At 44.9% G+C, this 25,286-nt stretch overlaps 2 protein-coding genes across 4 annotated transcripts; one reads left to right on the top strand and one right to left on the bottom strand.

The window, feature by feature from the left end:
* Window positions 1–12,369: 12,369 nt before the first annotated feature.
* Window positions 12,370–14,569, top strand: LOC311121707 (uncharacterized protein). 3 transcript variants are annotated; one of them, XM_084196161.1, is made up of 2 exons: window positions 12,370–13,471; window positions 13,526–14,569. In XM_084196161.1, exons 1-2 carry the CDS (start codon window positions 13,102–13,104, stop codon window positions 14,488–14,490), a joined length of 1,335 nt encoding a protein of 444 aa, XP_084052287.1. In that variant the 5' UTR covers window positions 12,370–13,101; the 3' UTR covers window positions 14,491–14,569. The 3 variants fall into 3 exon arrangements, with proteins under 3 accessions (XP_084052287.1, XP_084052288.1, XP_084052289.1); XM_084196162.1 differs by having other exon boundaries at window positions 12,370–13,881; window positions 13,966–14,569; XM_084196163.1 differs by having other exon boundaries at window positions 12,370–14,101; window positions 14,157–14,563.
* Window positions 14,530–24,848, bottom strand: LOC311121708 (tetraspanin-18B-like). Its single transcript, XM_084196164.1, has 7 exons — window positions 24,756–24,848; window positions 22,291–22,485; window positions 18,417–18,491; window positions 17,116–17,214; window positions 16,671–16,847; window positions 15,075–15,158; window positions 14,530–14,617 (listed from the first exon to the last, which is right to left on the bottom strand). Exons 1-7 carry the CDS (start codon window positions 24,816–24,818, stop codon window positions 14,570–14,572), a joined length of 741 nt encoding a protein of 246 aa, XP_084052290.1. The 5' UTR covers window positions 24,819–24,848; the 3' UTR covers window positions 14,530–14,569.
* Between the last annotated feature and the right edge of the window lie 438 nt (window positions 24,849–25,286).

The raw sequence follows: 25,286 nt of genomic DNA, 5'->3' as shown, positions 1-25,286 counted from the left end.
AGCAGGGAGAACAGTCTATGACTTCGGTGGCTGGAGTCTTTGACAATTTTTAGGGCCTTCTTGTGACACTGTCTGGTATAGAGGTCCTGGATGGCAGGAAGCTCGGCCCCAGTGATGTACTGGGCCCTACACACTAGGTTTTTAGTGTTTTTAGGTTTTATTTATTCGCACCAAAGAAAATAATTGAAAGACAAAAAACCTGGTAAAAACGGTGTGCAGGTGAGGTTGGAAGCCATATATGATATATATATATATATATATATGAAAACCACACCACAAATATAAGTAAAAATATATATAAATTGTTCAATCAGTTAAACAAAGCATAGTAATTATAATTGGTATATATATATATTTTTTGGTATTTTATTAGGATCCCCATTAGCTGTTGCAAAAGCAGCAGCTACCCTTCCTGGTGTCTATAAAAAAACATGAAACATGACATAATACAGAACATTAATAAACAAGAACAGCTCAAGGACAGAACTACATCAATTACATTTTTTATAAAAAAAGGCACATGTAGACTACATATCAATACATACACACAAACTATCTAGGTCAAATAGGGGAGAGGCGTTGTGCCGTGAGGTGTTGCTTTATCTGTTTTCTGAAACCTGGTTTGCTGTTCATTTGAGCAATATGAGATGGAACGGAGTTCCATGCAATAATGGCTCTATATAATACTGTACGCATTCTATAATTTGTTCTGGATTTGGGGACAGTGAAAAGACCCCTGGTGGCATGTCTGGTGGGGTAAGTGTTTGTGTCAGAGCTGTGTGTAAATTGACTATGCAAACAATTTGGGATTTTCAACACATTAATGTTTCTTATAAAAAGAAGAAGTGATGCTGTCAGTCTCTCCTCAACTCTTAGCCAAGAGAGACTGGCATGCATAATATTTATATCAGCCCTCTGATTACAATGAAGAGCAAGACGTGCCGCTCTGTTCTGTGCCAGCTGCAGCTTAACTAGGTCTTTCCTTGCAGCACTGGACCACACGACTGGACAATAATCAAGATTAGACAAAAGTAGAGCCGGCAGGACTTGCTTTGTGGAGTGTGGTGTCAAAAAAGCAGTGCATCTCTTTATTACGGACAGACCTCTCCCCATCTTTACAACCATTTAATCTAATATGTTTTGACCATGCCAGTTTACAATCTAAGGTAACACCAAGTAATTTAGTCTCCACAACTTGTTCAACAGCCACACCATTCATTAACAGAACAGTCAAGAACTTGGGAATGATTTGTACCAAATACAATGCTCTTAGTTTTAGAGATGTTCAGGACCAGTTTATTACTGGCCACCCATTCCAAAACAGACTGCAACTCTTTGTTAAGGGTTTCAGTGACTTCATTAGCTGTGGTTGCTGATGTGTATATGGTTGAATCATCAGCATACATGGACACACATGCCTTGTTTAATGCCAGTGGCAGGTCATTGGTAAAAATAGAAAAGAGTAGAGGGCCTAGAGAGCTGCCCTGCGGTACACCACACTTTACATGTTTGACATTAGAGAAGCTTCCATTAAAGAAAACCCTTTGAGTTCTATTAGATAGATCACTCTGAATCCACAATATGGCAGAGGTTGAAAAGCCATAAGACATACGTTTTTTCAACAACAGTTTATGGTCATTAATATTAAAGGCTGCATGAAATCTAACAGTACAGCTCCCACAATCTTCTTATTATCAATTTCTTTCAACCATTCATCAGTAATTTGTGTCAGCGCAGTACATGTTGAGTGCCCTTCTCTATAAGCATGCTGAAAGTCTGTTGTTAATAAATGTACAGAGAAATAGCATTGTATTTGGTCAAACACTATTTTTTCCAACAGTTTGCCAAGAGCTGGCAGCAAGCTTATAGGTCTGCTGTTAGAACCAGTAAACTCTGCTTTACCACTCTTGGGTAGCGGAATGACTTTGGCTTCCCTCCAGGCCTGAGGACAAAGACTTTCCTTTAGGCTCAGATTAAATATATGACAGATGGGAGTGGCTATAGAGTTAGCTACCATCCTCAGTAGCTTTCCATCTAAGTTGTCAATGCCAGGAGGTTTGTCATTATTGATCGTTAACAATAATTTTTCCAGCTCTCCCACACTAACTTTATAAAATTCAAACTTGCAATGCTTTTCTTTCATTATTTGTTTTTTATGCATGAATACGATGGCTCGCTGTTCGTTATTGACATTTCCTGCCTAAGTTTGCCCACTTTGCCAATGAAGTAATCATTAAAATAACTGGCAACATCAAATGGTTTTGTGATGAATAAGCCATCTGATTCGATGAAAAATTTAGTTGAATTTGTCTTTCTGCCCATAGTTTCATTTAAAGTAAAACTTTAAATGAACAGCCAGTCAGATGGGCAGCCAGAGTTATTAGCCACTCCTTTTGCCCCATCTCTTTCAACCGTACAGTTTTTAAATTCCTCATCAATCTATGGAGCCTTAACAGTTCTAACAGTCAGTTTCTTAACAGGTGCATGTTTATCAATAATTGGAAGAAGCAATTTCATAAATTCATCAAGTGCAGCGTCTGGATGCTCCTTATTAATCACATCAGACCAACAAATATTATTTACATCATCCACATAAGATTCAAAGCAAAATATTTTGTATGATCTCTTTTACACTATTTTAGGCCCAGCTTTTGGAACTTTAGCTTTCCTGGATATAGATAAATCAATATTGTGATCACTGCATCCAATGGGTACGGATACAGCTTTAGAACAAAGCTCTACAGTATTAGTAAAAATGTGATCGAAACATGTGGATGATCTTGTTCCTGTAGTGTTTGTAAACACCCTGGTAGGTTGATTAATAACCTGAACCAGATTACATGCACTGGTTACAGTGAGAAGCTTCCTCTTGAGCGGACAGCTTGATGAAAACCAGTCAATATTCAGGTCCCCAAGAAAGTAGACCTCTCTGTTTACATCACATACACTATCAAACATTTCACACATATTATTTAGATAATGACTGTTAGCACTTGGTGGCCTATAGCAACACCCTAAAAGAAAAGGCTTTAGATGTGCCAAGTGAACCTGCAACCACAACACTTCAATAACACTTGACATAAGATCTTCTCTAAGCATTTCTGTCTCTTCTATAGATGTTATATCCTTGTATTAATACTGCTATATCATCAAATGAATTAACTAAGTGAGTCTCAGAAATGGCTAATATATGAATGTTATCAGATGTTAGCAAGTTATTGATGTCATGAACCTTGTTTCTAAGGCTACATATATTAATATGGGCTATTTTCAACCCTTTTCTGGGTAGCTTTTCAGAGATAGACATAATACGGAAAAGTGCAAACAAAGCAAGATAAAAAAAATATACATTCAGCAGTCCATTAATCAATTGGTGTGTGTGTGTGTGCTGCAGGGTTGAAGCTACGAACCCGTAGGCTTGGCTCTCTCATCCCTTCCAGGCTTCTGGGAGGGAGGGTGGACAATGAGCCTGTCATAGCAGATGTAAGCAATGTCCCCACGCGCTCTGGCAGCTTTCGTGGCTGGGATAACGTCTTACCTCTTCTGGCGCACAGCTTCAGGATAGTCCTCATTGAGGAAGATATACGTTCCTCTCAAGTTCTTGGCTCTTTCCAGAACAGCTACCTTGTCCTTGAACCTCAGGAACTTGACCACTATTGGCCTGGGCCTGTCAACTGGGCCAGTGGTGGGTTTTCCAGTCCTGTGGGCGCGCTCCACCTCAATCTTCCTGTGGTCCATCTTCAATTTCTCAGAGATCATTTCCCTCACTTTGTCCTCAGACTCCGTCCAGGTCTCATGTGGAGATTCTGCAATTCTGTCCACAACCATGTTGTTACGCCTTGATTGCCCCTCGAGATCTGTCGGATTTATCCGTCATTGTTATCATGGATTCACACACAGAACTGATGTCCTCTCTCAATGACTTACAGATTGCTCTCATCTTGCCGTTCTCCTGTTTCACCTCATCCAGCTGACCCTGGGAGAACTGCAAACTGTTCTTCAGGTTCATTATTTTATTTGTTGAATCCACCAGTATTTGGACAAAACACTTGAAGCTATTTTCTTGTTGTTGTAACAACTGCTTGTATTTTTGTTCGATTAAAATATCTTTTACCTGTGATAGAGAGACACCACTGTCGTCAACGGTACTCCCGCCGGCTTTGGTCTTTGTCATGGTAGCAACGTAGGTTATGCTGTCACTCCTCGCAGTTCCAGACAGGACAGGTCACAGGGAAGATTGAACACAACAAACAGCAGGGATCTAAACAGCCACAAACCCGGGACAATCCGCGGTCCAAGCAATAATGGCTAACCGCGTCGCGGGCTGCGTTCAAGCCCTCAAGAAAACCCAGCTAGCTTGATAGGATGCTAGCTAGCAGCTAGACTAGCTGCTACGCCAAATAGCTCCTCAGACCTGGCCTTGGTTGGCAGGATCACTAGACAGAGTAGCAGTCCCAGCAACTGATGCCAATTGCGTCGCGGGATCCAAACAAAAAAGTTAGCTAGCTACTAAGAATCTTTCCAATACACTTTTTAAAACAACAAACTGAGCTCTCCCTCATTCCGCGTTCAACAGGAAGTGATGATGCCTGTACATGATATACTCAGTATACCAGAAAAAACATGTTTGATTATGTGTCTGTGCATGTGTGTCTGTGTGAGTGTGAGAGTTAGGCTACATGGAGGGGATTATTGGGTAGTTTGGTTCATCAGGCTGACCCCCAGTCTTCACTTGAAGTTATTGAGCGATGATGAGGTTTTGGCAATGTGAAGATAAGAATTCCAGAGTATGGTACCTCTGTAGCTGATAGAGAATTGACTATGTGAGGTGCGGCAGTGGGGAGGGTGAAGGTTATCGCAATGTCTTGTGTTATATAGATGGATTTCAGAATTAACCTGGAAGAATCCATTGAAGGGTTTAGGTAAATTGTCTGGGAGGTATGACTACCCTCTGTGGTGCCGTGCGGTCGGAGGGCAAGCGGTTGCCATACCAAGTACTGATGCAGCCAGTCAAGATGCCCTCGATGGTGCAGTTGTATAACTTTTTGAGGATTATATCTGAGGGCCCATGCCAAATCTTTTAAACCTTCTTCAGAGGAAAGAAGCGATGTCGTGCGTTCTTCACCACTGTGTTGGTGTGTGTGGACCATGCTAATTCCTTAGTGATGTGGACACTGAGGAACTTGAAGCTCCGACCCGCTCCACTACAGCCCCGTAAATGTGGATGGGGGGGTGCTCGTCCCTCCGTTTCCTGTAGTCTACGATCAGCTCCTTTGTCTTGCTGATGTTGAGGGGGAAGTTATTGTCCTAGAACCACACTGCCAGGTCTCTGACCTCCTACCTATGGGCTGTCTCATCGTCGTCGGTGATCAGGCCTACCACCGTTGTGGTTGTCAGCGAGCTTAATGATGGTGTTGGAGTCGTGTTTGGCCACGCAGTCGTGGGTGAACAGGGAGTACAGGAGGGGACTAAGCACGCACCCCTGAGGGGCCCCTGTGTTGAGGGTCAGTATGGCGGATGTGTTGTTGCCTACCCTTACCACCTGGGGGGCGGCCCGTCAGGAAGTCCAGGATCCAGTTGCAGAGGGAGGTGATGAGCTTGGAGGGCTCTATGGTGTTGAATGCTGAGCTGTAGTTCATGAACAGCATTCTCACATACTGTAGGACAGGGGTCAGGGGTCTTCAACCTTTTCTAGCATGAGAAAATTACATGTCGCAAGCTACTAATTATTTTCTAGCACATTCTTCTCTTCTCTTCTCCTCTCCCCGGGTCCTTAGTGTACAAGAGAAAGTAGTGCACTATGTGTTCTGTCAGTATACCTGGTAAAATAATGGTTAATAAACAACTCTAAGGGGGACCCTGTTTTATGTTTTCCCTAAATATATTTTCTCAGTTTGATTTTTTCCTGGTTTTAGATTTGTTTTGTTTTTCACTCTCAAAGTTACAATTGTTCATAAAGAAACAACGAAATGGGATGTTCTGAGTCCACGTCAATGGTTAAATCACACCAGAAGACTATTTTTCTTTTGGTTTGGAAGAAAACTAACAAATATATTCTTGAGTGTAATTCCCGTTCAATTGCGCATCTGGCCCTTTTTAATTACGCATCTAGCGTGTGAGGAATGTGCCATCTAGTGAAATCGTGTAGCGTATGCCTGGCATAATGATCTGCCGGTTCTAGCGATGGTTCTGTACTGCTGCTCAGTTCATGGCAAAGTTTGCAAATAACAAATAATACAAATGATATACTTCCTCATGATATACTTCTGCCAGGTAACCATACCTTGCAGTTAACATTTAATTGAGAAGGTTTGGGGGGTATTTCTGTCAACCCACAAGACGGTTATCACTTCAACTGGCTTCACATGGAGTGATAGACAAACGCGCCACCACAGACGGGCAATATTGCTGTAAAACGTATTGGCAGATACTGTGTTAGGTTTGGCTTTTTAAGCCAATAGTGGCCAACCAGGGGCGGGATAATGTCAATGTTGCGTTAATTAGATAGTTGCTGGGAGCTTGTGGTGTCTGATACGTGTGAGATTTGTTTATGACAAAATTGCATATACTTTCGGAATTGTTTGGTGAGCTACTCACAGGTGGGCTGTGAGCTGCTGTGGGTGTTCCTCTTGTCCAGGTGGGAAAGGGCAGCGTGGAGTGCACTGGAGATTGCGTCATCTGTGGATCTGTTGGGATGGGATGGTATGCGAATTGGAGTGGGTCCAGGGAGTCTGGGATGATGCTGTTGATGTGAGCCATGACAAGCCTTTCAAAGCATTTCATTGCTACAGATGTGAGTGTCCTTGGCGTTCTTGGGCACAGGCACTATAGTGGTCTGCTTGAAACATGTACAGCACATTCGGAAAGTATTCAGACCCATTGACTTTTCCACATTTTGTTATGTTACAGCCTTATCCTAAAATTGATTTTTTTAAAATGTATATATCTCAGCAATCTACACACAATACCCCATAATGACAAAGCAAAAACAGGTTTTTCGAAATGTTTGCAAATGTATAACCAATAAAAACCAGAAATACATTATTTACATAAGTATTCATTCCCTTTGCTATGACTCGAAATTGAGCTCAGGTGCATCCTGTTTCCATTGATTATCCTTGAGATGTTTCTACAACTTGATTGGAGTCCACCTGTGGTAAATTCAATTGATTGGACATGATTTGAAAATGCACACACCTGTCTATAAAAGGTCCCACAGTTGACAGTGCATGTCAGAGGGAAAACCAAGCCATGAGGTCGAAGGAATTGTCCGTAGTGCTCCGAGACAGGATTGTGTCAAGGCACAGATCTGGGGAAGGGTACCAAAACATTTCTGCAGAATTGAAGTTCCTCAAGAACACAGTGGCCTCCATCATTCTTAAATGGAAGAAGTTTGGAACCACCAAGACTCTTCCTAGAGCTGGCCGCCCGGCCAAACTGAGCAATCGGGGGAGAAGGGCCTTGGTCAGGGAGGTGACCAAGAACCCGATGGTCACTCTGACAGAGCTCTAGAGTTCCTCTGTGGAGATGAGAGAACCTTCTAGAATGACAACCATCTCTGCAGCTCTTCCAGACAGAAGCCACTCCTCAGTAACAGGCACATGACAGCGCACTTGGAGTTTGCCAAAAGGCCCCTAAAGACTCTAAGACCATGAGAAACAAGATTCTCTGGTCTGATGAAACCAAGATTGAACTCTTTGCCCTGAATGCCAAGCATCAAGTCTGGAGGAAACCTGGCACCATCCCTACGGTGAAGCATGGTGGTGGCAGCATCATGCTGTGGGGATGTTTTTCAGCGGCAGGGACTGGGAGACTAGTCAGGATCGAGGGAAAGATGAACGGACCAAAGTACAGAGAGAACCTTGATGAAAACCTGCTCCAAAGCAGGGGTGAAGGTTCACCTTCCAACAGGACAAAGACCCTAAGCACACAGCCAAGACAATGCAGAAGTGGCTTTGGGACAAGTCTCTGAATGTCCTTGAGTGGCCCAGCCAGAGCCCGGACTTGAACCCGATCGAACATCTCTGGAGAGACCTGAAAATAGCTGTGCAGCGACACTCCCCATCCAACCTGACAGAGCTTGAGAGGATCTGCAGAGAAGAATGGGAGAAACTCCCCCAAAAACAGGTGTGTCAAGCTTGTAGCTTCATACCCAAGAATACTCGATAATGTAATCGCTGCTAAAGATGCTTCAACAACATACTGAGTAAAGGGTCATAATACTTATGTAAATGTGATATTTCTGTTTTTTATTTGAATAAATTAGCAAAAATTTCTAAAAACCTGTTTTTGCTTTGTCATTATGAGGTAACTGGCTGATGACGGGGAAAAAAACAATTTAATCAATTTTAGAATAAGGCTGTAATGTAACAAAGTGTGGAAAAAGTCAAGTGGTCTGAATACTTTCCGAAGGCACTGTAGGTAATACAGACTGGTTCAGGGAGAGTTTGAAAATGTCAGTGAAGGCACCCGCCAGCTGGTCAGCGCATGCTCTGTGTACACATCCTGATAATCCGTCTGGCCCCACGGCCTTGTGAATGTTAACCTGTTTAAAGGTCTTAATCACATCGGCTATGGAGAGCGAGATCACACAGTCATCCAGAACTGCTGGTGCTCCCATGCATGGTTCAGTGTTGCGTGCCTCGAAGCGTGCATAGGCATTTAGCTCGTCTGGTAGGCTTGCATCACTGGGCAGCTCGCGGCTGGATTTCCCTTCTGTAATCTGTGATAGTTTGCAAGCCCTGCCACATCCGCCGAGTGTCATAGCCGGCGTAGTAGGATTTGTTCTTGGTCCTGTATTGACGTTTTGACATTTTGATGGCTCATCGGAGATCGTAGCGAGATTCCTTATAAGGGTCCGGATTAGTGTCCCACTCCTTGAAAGCGGCAGCTTTAGCTAAGTGCGGGTGTTACATGTAATCCATGGCTTTTGGTTGGGACATGTACGTACGGTCACTGTCGGGATGCCGTCTTTCATGCACTTACTAATGAAGCCGCATTCTCTATATTAGCGGGTTAGGGTCGGGTGTGGACCACAGATTTTCACTTTATCACATATAATAGTCGGGCGGTTGCAGATGGGTTATTAGCAATTGAGAGTTGGTGTGGGTGAACAAACAGCTAACCCGCACACCCATTTGTTTTACTATCAAACAATTGATTCCCATTCAAAGTCCTATTTTCCCTTAACCCTTAACCCTAAACCTAACCCCTAACCCTAATTCTAACCCTAAACATAACCCCTAAGCCTAAAATAGCCTTTCTTCTTGTGGGGGCCGGCGAAATAACCCCACTTTTCCGGACTTTCCTTGTTTTACTATACTTGTGAGGGCTTCTGGTCCCCACAAGGATAGTACAACCAAAGAAACAAACACACACACACACACACACACACACACACACACACACACACAAACACTCTGTCTGCACTGATTCAGGGTCAGTAGATTCTACTCACAGTATGGTCGGGGTCACAGCACACGCCAGCCTCATTAATACCCTAACCCTTAACCCTTACAAAGGGCTGAGGTGTGTGTTTGTGTGTGTGTGTGTTTGGTACCAGAAGTCCTCACAAGTATAGTAAAACAAGGAACATTCTGACATTTCGCCAGTACCCACAAGGAAAAAGGCTGTTTTAGGCTTAGGGGTTAGGTTTAGGGTTACAATTAAGATTAGGGTTAGATTTAGAGTTAGGGGTTAGGTATAAGAGTTAGGGGTTTGGGGTTAAGTTTAGGTTAAGGGTTAGGGAAAATAGGATTTTGATTGGGAATCAATTGTTTGGTCCCCACAAGGATAGTAAAACAAACGTGTGTGTGTGTCTGTGTGTCACGTCAAACGTTCACCTCAGAGTACATCTGTGGTTACAAGGATTTCTCATTCTGTGGAGAATAGATTGTGAGAACATGAGAGTTATTATAGAAGTCATGGGAAGTTATGGGAACTATACACCTCGTAAAGATGCGCTTCGGGATCTTAAGCACAACAAATTTGTAACATAATGCACGAATTGGATTCGTAACATACTGTATCACGCAAATTGGATTTGTAACATATTGCACGAATTGGATTCGTAACATATCACACAAATTGGATTCGTAACATAGCACACAAATTGCATTCGTAACATATCACACGAATTGGATTCGTAACATATCACACGAATTGGATTCGTAACATATCACACGAATTGGATTCGTAACATATCACACGAATTGGATTCGTAACATATCACACGAATTGGATGAAGTAGTACACAAAAAACGGGGACCTGTTTTGACTCAAAACTACTGGCTGAAATTATACAAAAGTTTGAGAGTGCATCTTTAATTTAATTTCACAATTTAAAGCACAAAACCATATCATGGGTTAAAAGCAACAGACCCACTACTGTATGTTCATTCTCTGGCACAACATGGACAATAAAGTATTCATCTTCTTCGATCCATCATAGATTTTCCCAAACCACGTTGTGAAAAATCTGTCGATGTGCCCTTGAGCAAGGCACTTAACCCTAATTGCTCGTATAAGTCGCTCTGGATAAGAGCGTCTGCTAAATGACCAAAAAAAATAAAATAATAATAATAATAATAAGGGAATCAGATTCATATTCACAATTTTAAAATGGATGCTCATAATAATGATGACTGCAGGTGAGACTTCTCCCCCAGGCAAGGCAGGTAGGTAGGTAACCACCACTGGATAAAATCATTTCCCCATCAGTGGCTCACATTCACCAGGTATAAAACGAGCAACCAAATCCAGATGTCAGGCCCAGCTACAGGGTACCTGATGTACCAGTGTGCTGCTGCCCTCTAGTGGTAGCCTAATGTAGCACAGCTCTGTCGGCACACATATTGGTGACTCATCCCCAGGAAGGGTCTCGTAAAATAAATAAAAATAGTCGCTGAGCATCGGCTCCGGGCATTGATTAATGCCTCGTTAAAAACAACTGTGAACTCGGAAATCTCTGACTTCTGACTTCAGTAATAAAGAGATGCTCTGCTTTTCCACAAAGCAAGTCCTGCAGGCTCTAGTTTGATCTTATCTTGATTATTGTCCAGTCATATGGTCAAGTGCTGCAAAGAAAGACCTAGTTAAGCTGCATCTGGCCCAGAAGAGCGGCACGTCTTGCTCTTCATTGTAGTCTGAGGGCTAATATTAATACTATGTATGACAGTCTCTCTTGGCTAAGAGTTCAGGGAAGACTGACTGCATCACTTCTTGTTTTTATAAGAAACATTAACATGTTGGAAATGCCAAATTGTTTGCATAGTCAACTTACACACAGCACTGACACACACACTTACCCCACCAGACATGCCACCAGGGGTCTTTTCACAGTCGCCAGGTCCAGAACAAATTCAAGGAAACGTACAGTATTACACAGTGCGTGGAACTCCCTTTCATCTTATATAGCGCAAGTGAACAGCAAACCTGGTTTAAAGAAACAAATAAAGCAACACCTCACGGCACAACGCCTCTCCCCCATGTGACCTACTTGTTGTGTTCGTGTACTGACATGTATGTTTAACTGATAGATGCACACACACACTACATGTTCATGTTTTAAAATGCATTTAAATTGTAAAGTATTTTGTCTGTAATGTATTTTTCGTTATATGTTGGACCCCAGTAAGACTAGCTGTCGCCATTGGCGTCGGCTAATGGGGATCCTTATAAATCAAATCAAATCAGTGCGTTCAAGACAACTGGGAAAACAAGCTCCTACTGGGAAAATAGTTTTGAAAGGTCAACCAACTCGGGATTCCTACTCAGGCCTCTTTCTAGAGCTCCGACTTTCTGACCTGAAGATCACTGACGTCACGAGTTGTCACCCGTTGTCTTGATCACATTATTACTACAAATTCACAAGTCATGAAAACGAGTCAATTGGCCTGTTGTGTAAGACATGTTCTCTTATTGTGTTCTAATCAGAACTGCTGTTTCAGAACAACCGCTCAGGTGGAACAAAACAAACGCTAAGGCTGTCTGCCCTTGTTCAGTTTTTTGGCGGGAACATCGGCAGCTCGGGCTCCACGGGTAGGTCTAAATGGATCAGTCAGGAGGCGACACCAGAACCGTTCTACTTTTGTCTACAACCTCCAAGTTTGGTTCGTCTTGCGACCTGTTCACTTCTTCTTGCTACTAAAAAAATGGATGGTGACCGACACGACAAAAGCGATTTGTTAAAAATCCAAAATAATGGAGGTCATCAGACTCTTCCGCCCAATGAGCAGCGAGCCTGGGGACATACGGCGCACTAGGGACTAGGTCATCTATCCTGCTCTACTGCATACCTGTTAAATGCATCAGAAAGGAATTCACCACATGGACAACATTTTATTATGCCATTTTAATGTCATCATTTTTTCAAGAATCGAATACAAATGGATACACATACATTTATTTTCACCTAAACCACATGTAACCACTATTGCAATGAACATCACAATACAAAATAAAACAAAAATATCAGAAGTCGGCTTTCAAGCTCAGGGATAGTCAAAAAGGGGCCACATGCACTCATTCATACACCAGGACACACACCAAGAAATATAATCAATTTCTATGGACACACACACACACACACACACACACACACACACACACACACACACACACACACACACACACACACACACACACACACACACACACTATAGACAGGGCTTTGTACAACATTAAAGAGATGTGGCCCTAACAATAGTGTGTTGAGGGGGTAGAGAGGAGGGTAGTGTGATAGAAATAGATGGAATGGCGGAGGGGTAGAGAGGAGGGAGGAGGGAGAGGTACAGAAACAGCCAAAGTGTCCATAAAACACATATTTCTATATTACAGTTAAGCCATCTTTTTACTCAGTATAAATATTCTTCATCCAAAAGTCAGTGCAGTGCCTTCTGCTCTAGCCTGAGTCCCAGTTAGCTAGCAAGACAGCACAAACAGATCGGGGACTCAGGCTACTTCTGCTGCAGGGCAGGCTTCAACTGGGACCTCTCCTTCACCACGCCTACTTTCAACCGGGTCCTCTCCTTCACCACGCCTACTTTCAACCGGGTCCTCTCCTTCACCACGCCCACTTTCAACCGGGTCCTCTCCTTCACCATGCCTACTTTCAACCGGGTCCTCTCCTTCACCACGCCTACTTTCAACCGGGTCCTCTCCTTCACCACGCCCACTTTCAACCGGGTCCTCTCCTTCACCACGCCCACTTTCAACCAGGTCTTCTCCTTCACCACGCCCACTTTCAACCGGGTCCTCTTCTCCACTACTATACACCAGGTCCTCTTCTCCACTACTATACACCAGGTCCTCTCCTCCACTACTATACCACCAGGTCCTCTTCTCCACTACTATACACCAGGTCCTCTTCTCCACTACTATACCACCAGGTCCTCTTCTCCACTACTATACCACCAGGTCCTCTTCTCCACTACTATACACCAGGTCCTCTTCTCCACTACTATACCACCAGGTCCTCTTCTCCACTACTATATACCAGGTCCTCTTCTCCACTCCTATACACCAGGTCCTCTTCTCCACTACTATACACCAGGTCCTCTTCTCCACTACTATACCACCAGGTCCTCTTCTCCACTACTATACACCAGGTCCTCTTCTCCACTACTATACCACCAGGTCCTCTTCTCCACTACTATACACCAGGTCCTCTTCTCCACTACTATACACCAGGTCCTCTTCTCCACTACTATACCACCAGGTCCTCTTCTCCACTACTATACACCAGGTCCTCTTCTCCACTACTATACACCAGGTCCTCTTCTCCACTACTATACCACCAGGTCCTCTTCTCCACTACTATACACCAGGTCCTCTTCTCCACTACTATACCACCAGGTCCTCTTCTCCACTACTATACACCAGGTTCTCTTCTCCACTACTATACCACCAGGTCCTCTTCTCCACTACTATACCACCAGGTCCTCTTCTCCACTACTATACCACCAGGTCCTCTTCTCCACTACTATACACCAGGTCCTCTTCTCCACTACTATACACCAGGTCCTCTTCTCCACTACTATACCACCAGGTCCTCTTCTCCACTACTATACACCAGGTCCTCTTCTCCACTACTATACACCAGGTCCTCTTCTCCACTACTATACCACCAGGTCCTCTTCTCCACTACTATACACCAGGTCCTCTTCTCCACTACTATACACCAGGTCCTCTTCTCCACTACTATACCACCAGGTCCTCTTCTCCACTACTATACACCAGGTCCTCTTCTCCACTACTATACACCAGGTCCTCCAAACAGCTGTTTCACTTTACACACAAATCACTTTACGTTTTCTTGTTGTTCTTGTCTTATTTTTTTTCTCTCTATCCTTTTTTTTTTTTTTTTTCTCACCCTGTACCTCAAAAGTCCAGCTGAGAAGTACGAGTTGTTGTTGTTGTTTTTCTAGTGTTGTTCTTTTGTTTGTTTTCCAACCAATTTGTTTAGCAGATATACATTTCTTAAATGTTTAATGTTTATTTTCATCGCCTGCAATTCCCTTTTCTAGCTCCACAAAGTCTTGCCGTCCGTGCGGTGCAGCAGTCATTCATCCTACTGAATCCCTCTGAACAGACACATGGCAAAGACCATGGCAAACAGCTGTAGGGAAGACACAGGAGAGGCCGGACATGCAGTCAGGGCACAGAAACAAGACAAGTGTTTAAACATGATTAGACGACTTAGTTCTGGCTTGACCTAATCAATGGAAAAGATTGCCATATCTATAGTCATTATACCCCAGAGGTGCCTTCATGGTATGTTGTCCTATGTAATGTACTGTGTGTTGAGTAACAGTCCGGCAATACCAATACTCTCCACCAGGTGGGGCTATAGTACTGTAAAAAGGTTAATGAAGTGACTAGCGCTTGTTTCAAACGATGCGTTCCCCAGTATCAGCGTCAGTTGCTGTGTACTGTGTACTGTGTGCTATGTGTGGGGGAGATAAGTTACGAAACAGCCTACATTACTAATCACATACACTGATAAGGAAAAATCTGGTTGATTCGGGTGCTACTCACAAAATGTTCATTATAAGAAACAAAATATTGAATCCTACCTCAATGGTGAGCACCACGATGGCCAGTGCTCCAGCCACATAGATATATAGCTCAAAGTAGTCCACCACCGCTGAGTAACAACCCTGCCGACACACAGAGAGAGAGAGAGACAGGACACTCAGTCACCAATGTCACACACACACACACACACACACACACACACACCACACACACACACACACACACACACACACACACACACACACACACACACACACACACACAGAGAGAGAGACAGGACACTCAGTCACCAATGTCACACACACACACACACACACACACACACACACACACACACACACACACCACACACACACACACACACACACACACACACACACACACACACACACACAGAGAGAGAGACAGGACACTCAGTCACCAATGTCACACACACACACACACACACACACACACACACAGAGAGAGACAGGACACTCAGTCACCAATGTCACACACACACACACACACACACACACACACACACACAGAGAGAGAGACAGGACACTCAGTCACCACACCACACACACACAGAGAGAGAGACAGGACACTCAGTCACCAATGTCACACACACACACACACACACACACACACACACACACACACACACACACACACACAGAGAGAGAGACAGGACACTCAGTCACCAATGTCACACACACACACACACACACACACACACACACACACACACACACACACACACAGAGAGAGAGACAGGACACTCAGTCACCACACCACACACACACAGAGAGAGAGACAGGACACTCAGTCACCAATGTCACACACACACACACACACACACACACACACACACACACACACACACACACACACACACACACACACACACACACACAGAGAGAGAGACAGGACACTCAGTCACCAATGTCACACACACACACACACACACACACACACACACACACACACACACACACAGAGAGAGAGACAGGACACTCAGTCACCACACCACACACACACAGAGAGAGAGACAGGACACTCAGTCACCAATGTCACACACACACACACACACACACACACACACACACACACACACACACACACACACACACACACACACAGAGAGAGAGAGACAGGACACTCAGTCACCAATGTCACACACACACACACACACACACACACACACACACACACACACACACACACACACACACACACACACACACACACAGAGAGAGACAGGACACTCAGTCACCAATGTCCTCAGCTGTTGGTGTTGTGTTCAGGAGCTTCAACATTAGTCAGGACGTAAAGGAAAAAGCTTTTTCTCACAAGGAGTGGAGCTGTGGGAGTTGTACTGAAGACCACACACACACACACACACACACACACACACACACACACACCACACACACACACACACACACACACACACACACACACCACACACACACACACATACCACACACCACACACCACACACCACACACCACACACACCACACACACACACACACACACACACACACAGACCACACACACACACACACACACACACACACACACACAGACCACACACCACACACCACACACCACACACACACACACACACAGACCACTACCACTACCCACCTTGTTGTTTCGGAAGAGCATTTTCCCCATCAGACACTCCTCCTGGCTGACGTATGCTGAGTCTCCTGTGTGGCTACCCCTCCTGCAGCAGGCTGCAGGGACCATCTCGTTACGGTTGATCAGCCGGAACAGGCTCTCCTCAAAGTCCTCCGGGCTGTTCACTCCACAGCAGTCAAACTGGGGGGGACACAGAGGTTGATGGGTTCAATTCCCGCTGGGAATCACATACAGATACTGAAAATGGATGCAGAGCCATGTAAGTCACTTTGGTTGAAAGTGTCTGCTAAGTAGATGATTGTATTTTGTACATGTCTACCAGCAGCAAGTCTCACGGTTGGGTTCAATTCCATTTGAAGTCAGTCACATCTAGAAGTGAACTGATATGGAATATACTTGAATTGAGTAGATTGAAATGGATTTTAACCTCACAGTATATTAGCCTTACACTGTTCATGACGGCGTTCCAGGTTCCAGTGAAGACATCAGTGTTGTTGTAGCCCTGGTAGTGTCTCTTCAGCTCCTTGGTGAAGTACTCTCTGGTCAACTAGGTAGGAACATGGAGGATGTTAATATTAGTTCAGCTAATTAGTGAAGTACTCTCTGGTCAACTAGGTAGGAACATGGAGGATGTTAATATTAGTTCTGTATGGTCAGAGGTTATATAGTACTGTATCATCATGATAACATGATAACATATCTCGCCATCACGGTTGACAACTCCGTTGTATCCTCCTCCCAGAGTGCAAAGGGCCTTGGCGTGACCCTGGACAACACCCTGTCGTTCTCCGCTAACATCAAGGTGGTGACCCGATCCTGTAGGTTCATGCTCTACAACATTCGCAGAGTACGACCCTGCCTTAAACAGGAAGCGGCACAGGTCCTAATCCAGGCACTTGTCATCTCCTGTCTGGATTACTGCAACTCGCTGTTGGCTGGGCTCCCTGCCTGTGCCATTAAACCCCTACAACTCATCCAGAACGCCGCAGCCCGTCTGGTGTTCAACCTTCCCAAGTTCTCTCACGTCACCATGCTCCTCCGCACACTCAACTGGCTTCCAGTTGAAACTCGCATCTGCTACAAGACCATGGTGCTTGCCTACGGAGCTGTGAGGGGAACGGCACCTCAGTACCTTCAGGCTCTGAACAGTCCCAAAATTAATTTGACCCTACACCAAAACGAGGGCATTATGTTCATCCACCTCTGGCCTGCTGGCCCCCCTACCTCTGCGGAAGCACAGTTCCCACTCAGCCCAGTCAAAACTGTTCGCTGCTCTGGAACCCCAATGGTGGAACAAGCTCCCTCACGACGCGAGGACAGCGGAGTCACTCACCACCTTCCGGAGACACTTGAAACCCCACCTCTTTAAGGAATACCTGGGATAGGATAAAGTAATCCTTCTACCCCCCCTTATAAATAAATAATTTGTAAAGTGGTTGTCCCACTGGCTATCATAAGGTGAATGCACCAATTTGTAAGTCGCTCTGGATAAATTTAACCTTTATTTAACCAGGTAAGCCAGTTGAGAACAAGTTCTCATTTACAACTGCGACCTGGCCAAGATAAAGCAAAGCAGTGCGATAAAAACAACAACACAGAGTTACATATGGGGTAAAACAAAACAAAGTAAAAAATACAACAGAATGATGACAGGAACAGTGTTTGTAGGTTCTATAGTACTGTATCATCATGATAACAGGAACAGTGTTTTTACATCCCAGTGGATGGTCAGAGGATCTAGCTACTCACATGCTCCCGGAATATGAAGGCCAGGATGGCTGCAGCCAACTCTGCCAGGAAGATGACCAGGATGAGCATGAAGAACTGCAGGGACAAAGTGGAGAAAGCGAGAGAGAGAGAGGGGGGGGGGGGGGGGGGGGGGGGGACAAAGAGGATAGAGAGAGAGGGGGGAACAAAGAGGAGAGAGAGAGAGAGGGGGGGGGGGACAAAGAGGATAGAGAGAGAGGGGGGGGAGGGGACAAAGAGGAGAGAGAGAGAGAGGGGGACAAAGAGGAGAGAGAGAGAGAGAGGGGGACAAAGAGGAGAGAGAGAGAGAGAGAGAGAGAGAGAGAGAGAGAGAGGGGGAGGGGACAAAGAGGAGAGAGAGAGAGGGGGGGACAAAGAGAGAGAGAGAGAGAGAGAGAGAGAGGGGGGGTGACAAAGAGGAGAGAGAGAGAGAGAGAGAGAGAGAGAGAGAGAGAGAGAGAGGGGGGGGAGGGGACAAAGAGGATAGAGAGAGAGGGGGGGAGGGGACAAAGAGGAGAGAGAGAGAGAGGGGGACAAAGAGGAGAGAGAGAGAGAGAGGGGGACAAAGAGGAGAGAGAGAGAGAGAGAGAGAGAGAGAGAGAGAGAGAGAGGGGGAGGGGACAAAGAGGAGAGAGAGAGAGGGGGGGACAAAGAGAGAGAGAGAGAGAGAGAGAGAGGGGGAGTGACAAAGAGGAGAGAGAGAGAGAGAGAGGGGGACAAAGAGGAGAGAGAGAGAGAGGGGGACAAAGAGGAGAGAGAGAGTGAGGGGGGGAGGGGACAAAGAGGAGAGAGAGATGGGGGGGACAAATAGGAGAGAGAAAGAGAGAGAGAGAGGGAGGGGACAAAGAGGAGAGAGAGAGAGAGTGAGAGAGAGAGAGAGAGGGAGGGGGGGAGGGGACAAAGAGGAGAGAGAGAGAGCGAGAGGGGGAGGGAGGGGGGGACAAAGAGGAGAGAGAGAGAGAGGGGGACAAAGAGGAGAGAGAAAGAGAGAGAGAGAGGGAGGGGACAAAGAGGAGAGAGAGAGAGGGGGGGACAAATAGGAGAGAGAGAGAGAGGGGGAGGGGACAAAGAGGAGAGAGAGAGAGAGGGGGAGGGGACAAAGAGGAGAGAGAGAGCAAGAGGGGGAGGGGACAAAGAGGAGAGAGAGAGAGGGGGAGGGGACAAAGAGGAGAGTGAGAGAGAGAGAGGGGGACAACGAGGAGAGAGAGAGAGAGGGGGGAGGGGACAAAGAGGAGAGAGAGAGAGAGGGGGACAAATAGGAGAGAGAGAGGGAGGGGACAAAGAGGAGAGAGAGAGAGAGAGGGGGAGGGGACAAAGAGGAGAGAGATAGAGGGGGAGGGGACAAAGAGGAGAGTAACAGAGAGAGAATAACAGAGAGAGAGTAAGTAACAGAGAGAGTAAGTAACAGAGATAAAGTAACAGAGAGAGAGTAACAGAGAGAGAGTAACAGAGAGAGAGTAACAGAGAGAGAGTAACAGAGAGAGAGAGAGTAACAGAGAGAAAGTAACAGAGGGAGAGTAACAGAGAGAGAGTAACAGAGAGAGAGAGAGTAACAGAGAAAGAGAGTAACAGAGAGAGAGTAACAGAGAGAGAGTAACAGAGAGAGAGAGAGTAACAGAGAAAGAGAGTAACAGAGAGAGAGTAACAGAGAGAGAGTAACAGAGAGAGAGTAACAGAAAGAGAAAGTAACAGAGAGAGAGTAACAGAGAAAGAGTAACAGAGAGAGAGTAACAGAGAGAGAGTAACAGAGAGAGAGTAACAGAGAAAGAGGAACAGAGAGAGAGAGAGTAACAGAGAAAGAGAGTAACAGAGAGAGAGAGAGTAACAGAGAGAGAGTAACAGATAAAGAGAGTAACAGAGAGAGAGAGTAACAGAGAGAGAGTAACAGAGAGAGAGTAACAGAGAGAGAGTAACAGAGAAAGAGAGTAACAGAGAGAGAGTAAAAGAGAAAGAGTAACAGAGAAAGAGAGTAACAGAGAGAGAGTAACAGAGAGAGTAACAGAGAGAGTAACAGAGAGAGAGAGTAACAGAGAGAGAGTAACAGAGAGAGAGTAACAGAGAGAGAGTAACAGAGAGAGAGAGAGTAACAGAGAGAGAGTAACAGAGAAAGAGTAACAGAGAGAGAGTAACAGAGAGAGAGTAACAGAGAAAGAGAGTAACAGAGAGAGAGAGTAACAGAGAGAGAGTAACAGAGAGAGAGAGAGTAACAGAGAAAGAGAGTAACAGAGAGAGAGAGTAACATAGAGAGAGTAACAGAGAGAGAGTAACAGAGAGAGAGTAACAGAGAGAGAGTAACAGAGAGAGTAACAGAGAGAGAGTAACAGAGAGAGAGTAACAGAGAGAGAGTAACAGAGAAAGAGAGTAACAGAGAGAGAGAGTAACAGAGAGAGAGTAACAGAGAGAGAGTAACAGAGAGAGAGAGAGTAACAGAGAAAGAGAGTAACAGAGAGAGAGTAACAGAGAAAGAGTAACAGAGAAAGAGAGTAACAGAGAGAGAGTAACAGAGAGAGTAACAGAGAGAGTAACAGAGAGAGAGTAACAGAGAGAGAGTAACAGAGAGAGAGTAACAGAGAAAGAGAGTAACAGAGAAAGAGAGTAACAGAGAGAGAGAGTAACAGAGAGAGAGAGAGAGTAACAGAGAGAGAGAGTAACAGAGAGAGAGAGAGTAACAGAGAAAGAGAGTAACAGAGAGAGAGAGTAACAGAGAGAGAGTAACATAGAGAGAGTAACAGAGAGAGAGTAACAGAGAGAGAGTAACAGAGAGAGAGTAACAGAGAGAGAGTAACAGAGAAAGAGAGTAACAGAGAGAGAGAGTAACAGAGAGAGAGTAACAGAGAGAGAGAGTAACAGAGAGAGAGAGAGTAACAGAGAAAGAGAGTAACAGAGAGAGAGAGTAACAGAGAGAGAGTAACAGAGAGAGAGAGTAACAGAGAGAGAGAGTAACAGAGAGAGAGAGAGTAACAGAGAGAGAGTAACAGAGAAAGAGTAACAGAGAAAGAGTAACAGAGAAAGAGAGTAACAGAGAGAGAGTAACAGAGAGAGAGAGTAACAGAGAGAGAGTAACAGAGAGAGAGTAACAGAGAAAGAGAGTAACAGAGAGAGAGAGTAACAGAGAGAGAGAGTAACAGAGAGAGAGAGTAACAGAGAAAGAGTAACAGAGAGAGAGAGGAACAGAGAGAGTAACAGAGAGAGTAACAGAGAGAGAGTAACAGAGAGAGAGAGTAACAGAGAGAGAGAGAGTAACAGAGAGAGAGTAACAGAGAAAGAGAGTAACAGAGAGAGAGTAACAGAGAGAGAGAGTAACAGAGAGAGAGAGTAACAGAGAGAGAGAGTAACAGAGAAAGAGTAACAGAGAAAGAGAGTAACAGAGAGAGAGAGAGTAACAGAGAGAGAGTAACAGAGAAAGAGTAACAGAGAGAGAGTAACAGAGAGAGAGGAACAGAGAGAGAGGAACAGAGAGAGAGAGGAACAGAGAAAGAGTAACAGAGAGAGGAACAGAGAGAGAGGAACAAAGAGAGAGAGAGTAACAGAGAGAGAGTAAAGGAAAAGTGAGTGTGTCACTAAATATCATAATCTGGCATAGCCCACAGAGCCCACAGAGCCCACAGAGCCCACAGAGCCCACTCAACATTAGCTATGCATGAGGCCAGCTGCCCAGAAGGCTACAGGATGGCAGGACATAATATTATCTCTGTTTTACTATGGCTTCTTTCTTTTCCATCTCAGGCCACAACGACAAATCGAAAAATACAGACCAAAGATACACTATATATACTGTATAGAATGAACAGACAAACATAAACACACACACACGCACACATATATCCCCCCGACACACACAAACAGCCACCCTCCCAACCATCACCAGTCGACTTACAAAGAGAAGCAGACACTTGTTCTCCCGGATGGCTCCGCAGCAGCCCAGGAATCCCAGGAGGAAGAGCAATGCCCCCATGGCCAGGACAATGTAGACCCCAGTGAAGAGCAGAGGGTTGGCTGCTACGATCTCCCTGAAGCCTGTAGGGTCCACCAGCACCCACACCCCTACACCCAGGAGGAAGGAGCCTCCCAGCTAGGGGAGAGAGAGAGGGAGGGAGAAAGAGAGCGAGAGAGGGAGAAAGAGAGAGAGAGGGATAAAGAAAGAGAGGGAGAAAGAGAGAAAGAGGGGGGAGAAATAGAGAGAGAAAGAGAAAGAGAGTGGGTTTAGTTTAGGGTTAGTGCTATCCGGTCTCCTTGGGATAGTCTTGATATCAGCCCTCTGATTACAGTGAAGAGCAAAACGTGCCGCTCTGTTCTCGGCCAGCTGCAGTTTTTCTAGGTCCTTCTTTGCAGCACCTGACCCTAACCCTAACCTTAACCCCTAACCTTAACCTTAACCCCTAACCCTAACCTTAACCCATAACCTTAACATTAACCCCTAACCCTAACCTTAACCCCTAACCTTAACCCCTAACCCTAACCTTAACCCCTAACCCTAACCTTAACCCCTAACATTAACCCTTACCTAACCCTAACCCCTAACACTAACCTTAACCCGTAACCCTAACCCCTAACCCTAACCTTAACCCTTACCTAACCCTAACCTTAACCCCTAACCCTAACCTTAACCCCTAACCCTAACCTTAACCCCTAACCCTAACCTTAACCCCTAACATTAACCCTTACCTAACCCTAACCCCTAACACTAACCTTAACCCGTAACCCTAACCCCTAACCCTAACCTTAACCCTTACCTAACCCTAACCTTAACCCCTAATCCTAACCTTAACCCTTACCTAACCCTAACCTTAACCCCTAACCCTAACCTTAACCCCTAACCCTAACCTTAACCCCTAACCCTAACCTTAACCCCTACTCTAACCATAACCCTTACCTAACCCTATCCCTTACCTTAACCCCTAAACCTAACCTTAACCCCTAACCCTAACCATAACCCTTACCTAACCCTATCCCTTACCTTAACCTTTTTTAATGTCAACTTCAATGGGGTGACGTCAGAGTTGGGATGTCCCAAGGATACCAGATAGCAAGGACCATTAGTTTGGTTTATATGCACATCATTCATTACAATGAATGGAAGAAAGAGAACGTGTTCAGGTGAGGTGGGAAACCTAACACAGGCTTATGAAAACCTCACCAAAGAGGGAGGGAGAGAGGGATGGGGGAGAGGGAGAGATACGGGTACTGCAAGAGTAAAGATAAATAAAGGGATGACTAGCAGATTCTATCTTTACCCACAACTGTTCATCTGTACCTTTAAAGGGGCAATCAGCAGTTGCTACATCCATTTTTTTGACTTATAAATTAATAATATGTACCCATTGATTCTTGAAGAATATAACTTATAAATGCCTCATGAGCTGAGTTCAACTGTCGTACACCCCATCAGAACCCAAAATACAAGCTTGTTAACACGCCAATGTTTGTAAACAAAGTAAATGTAAACAAACACTGTATAGCCTCAAAACCTGGTTAAAACTATACATTTTGTATCATGGATGGTCAGTCCTCGCATCCATAGCTCTGTCTATGAATTTGAGAGTGGTTAACATTTCTCCAGCTCCATCCCTCAGCTTTTTTACCGAAACAGATGATGGTTGCATTTAGGTGCGGAAGTTTGTGATAGGCTACATATTGTTCAAACATTAACATAGTGTGTAAACACTACCCTGGCCAAAATAAAACCATGAAATAGTGAACTATTGAGGATGAAAGGGAGAGAGAGAGAGAGCTAAGAAGGAGGAAGGAGGGGAGAAGGAGAGGTAAAAGCCTGTCTGTCTTCTTGTCTTTATGCCTCAGCAGGGGGTGGGTTAAGGCCTATAAGGTAGGTCAGTGGGGGGGCTTCAGCCTTGCCTCTACCTCTCAGAGTGAACCCCCCTTCCCTCCTCCCCCTCTTCATCACTATTCCCTCCTCCCCCTCTATCACTAAACCTCTATCTGCTTTCCCAGTGGGTGACTCTCTTTAAGTAAAGGGGGCTATTGAGGAGGAGGGGAGGGGCTAGAGATAGGAGCTTCATACATACACTCGTCACACCATCCCTTCCTGCTGGGAAAGAACTGGGTTTCTTCGATGAATGTCACATAAAAAAATCTGTCAAATGTTATAGCTATAGAAGCTATTTATTTTGGTTTAGAGAGTCAATGTTGTTGCCTCGCGGGAGGATCTGTTTGTCTGAGAATGGAAATGATGACAAATGTGTCTCAAACCTGAGACCAAAGGCCTGCAACTAGATCTGCCTGCACAATAGTAAAGTCTCAATTTGATTGCCAATAACCTTAAATGGGAAGAGTACTGTTCAGTATGTGTACCACAGGAGAAAAGTGCGTCAGGAGAATACTTACGAAGATGAGGAAGTTGAAGACGAACATGAGGTATTTGATGCAGCTCAGACAGTCTCCGTCCATGGCTGTCCCTGTCGCTGAAGCCTCCCCTAACCCCTGAGAGACAGAGAAAACACACACAAACAGGCTAGTTAATGAGTTCTGCCAATGCTTGCACACACATAGGTACAGAGCAGTCAGTCAAACTGGTTCTGTTCTGCCAAGAGAACACACAACGTTCTGCCGCAGGCACACAGACGCACGCATGTAAGCATACCCTACACTTACACACTACACACACTACACACACTACACACACACACTCTACACACACTACACACATACACACTCTACACACACTACACACATACACACACACACACTCTACACACACTACACACATACACACACACACACACACTCTATACACACTACACACATACCCTACACTCACACTCTATACACACTACACACATACCCTACACACACACTCTACACACACTACACACATACACACACACACACTCTACACACACTACACACATACACACA

The sequence above is a fragment of the Coregonus lavaretus genome (assembly GCF_964263955.1).
Source record: "Coregonus lavaretus genome assembly, contig: HAP1_SCAFFOLD_2077, whole genome shotgun sequence".
Lineage (NCBI taxonomy): Eukaryota > Metazoa > Chordata > Actinopteri > Salmoniformes > Salmonidae > Coregonus > Coregonus lavaretus.
Note: the sequence above shows the minus strand (reverse complement) of the source record. Positions and strands in the feature narration are given on the sequence as shown.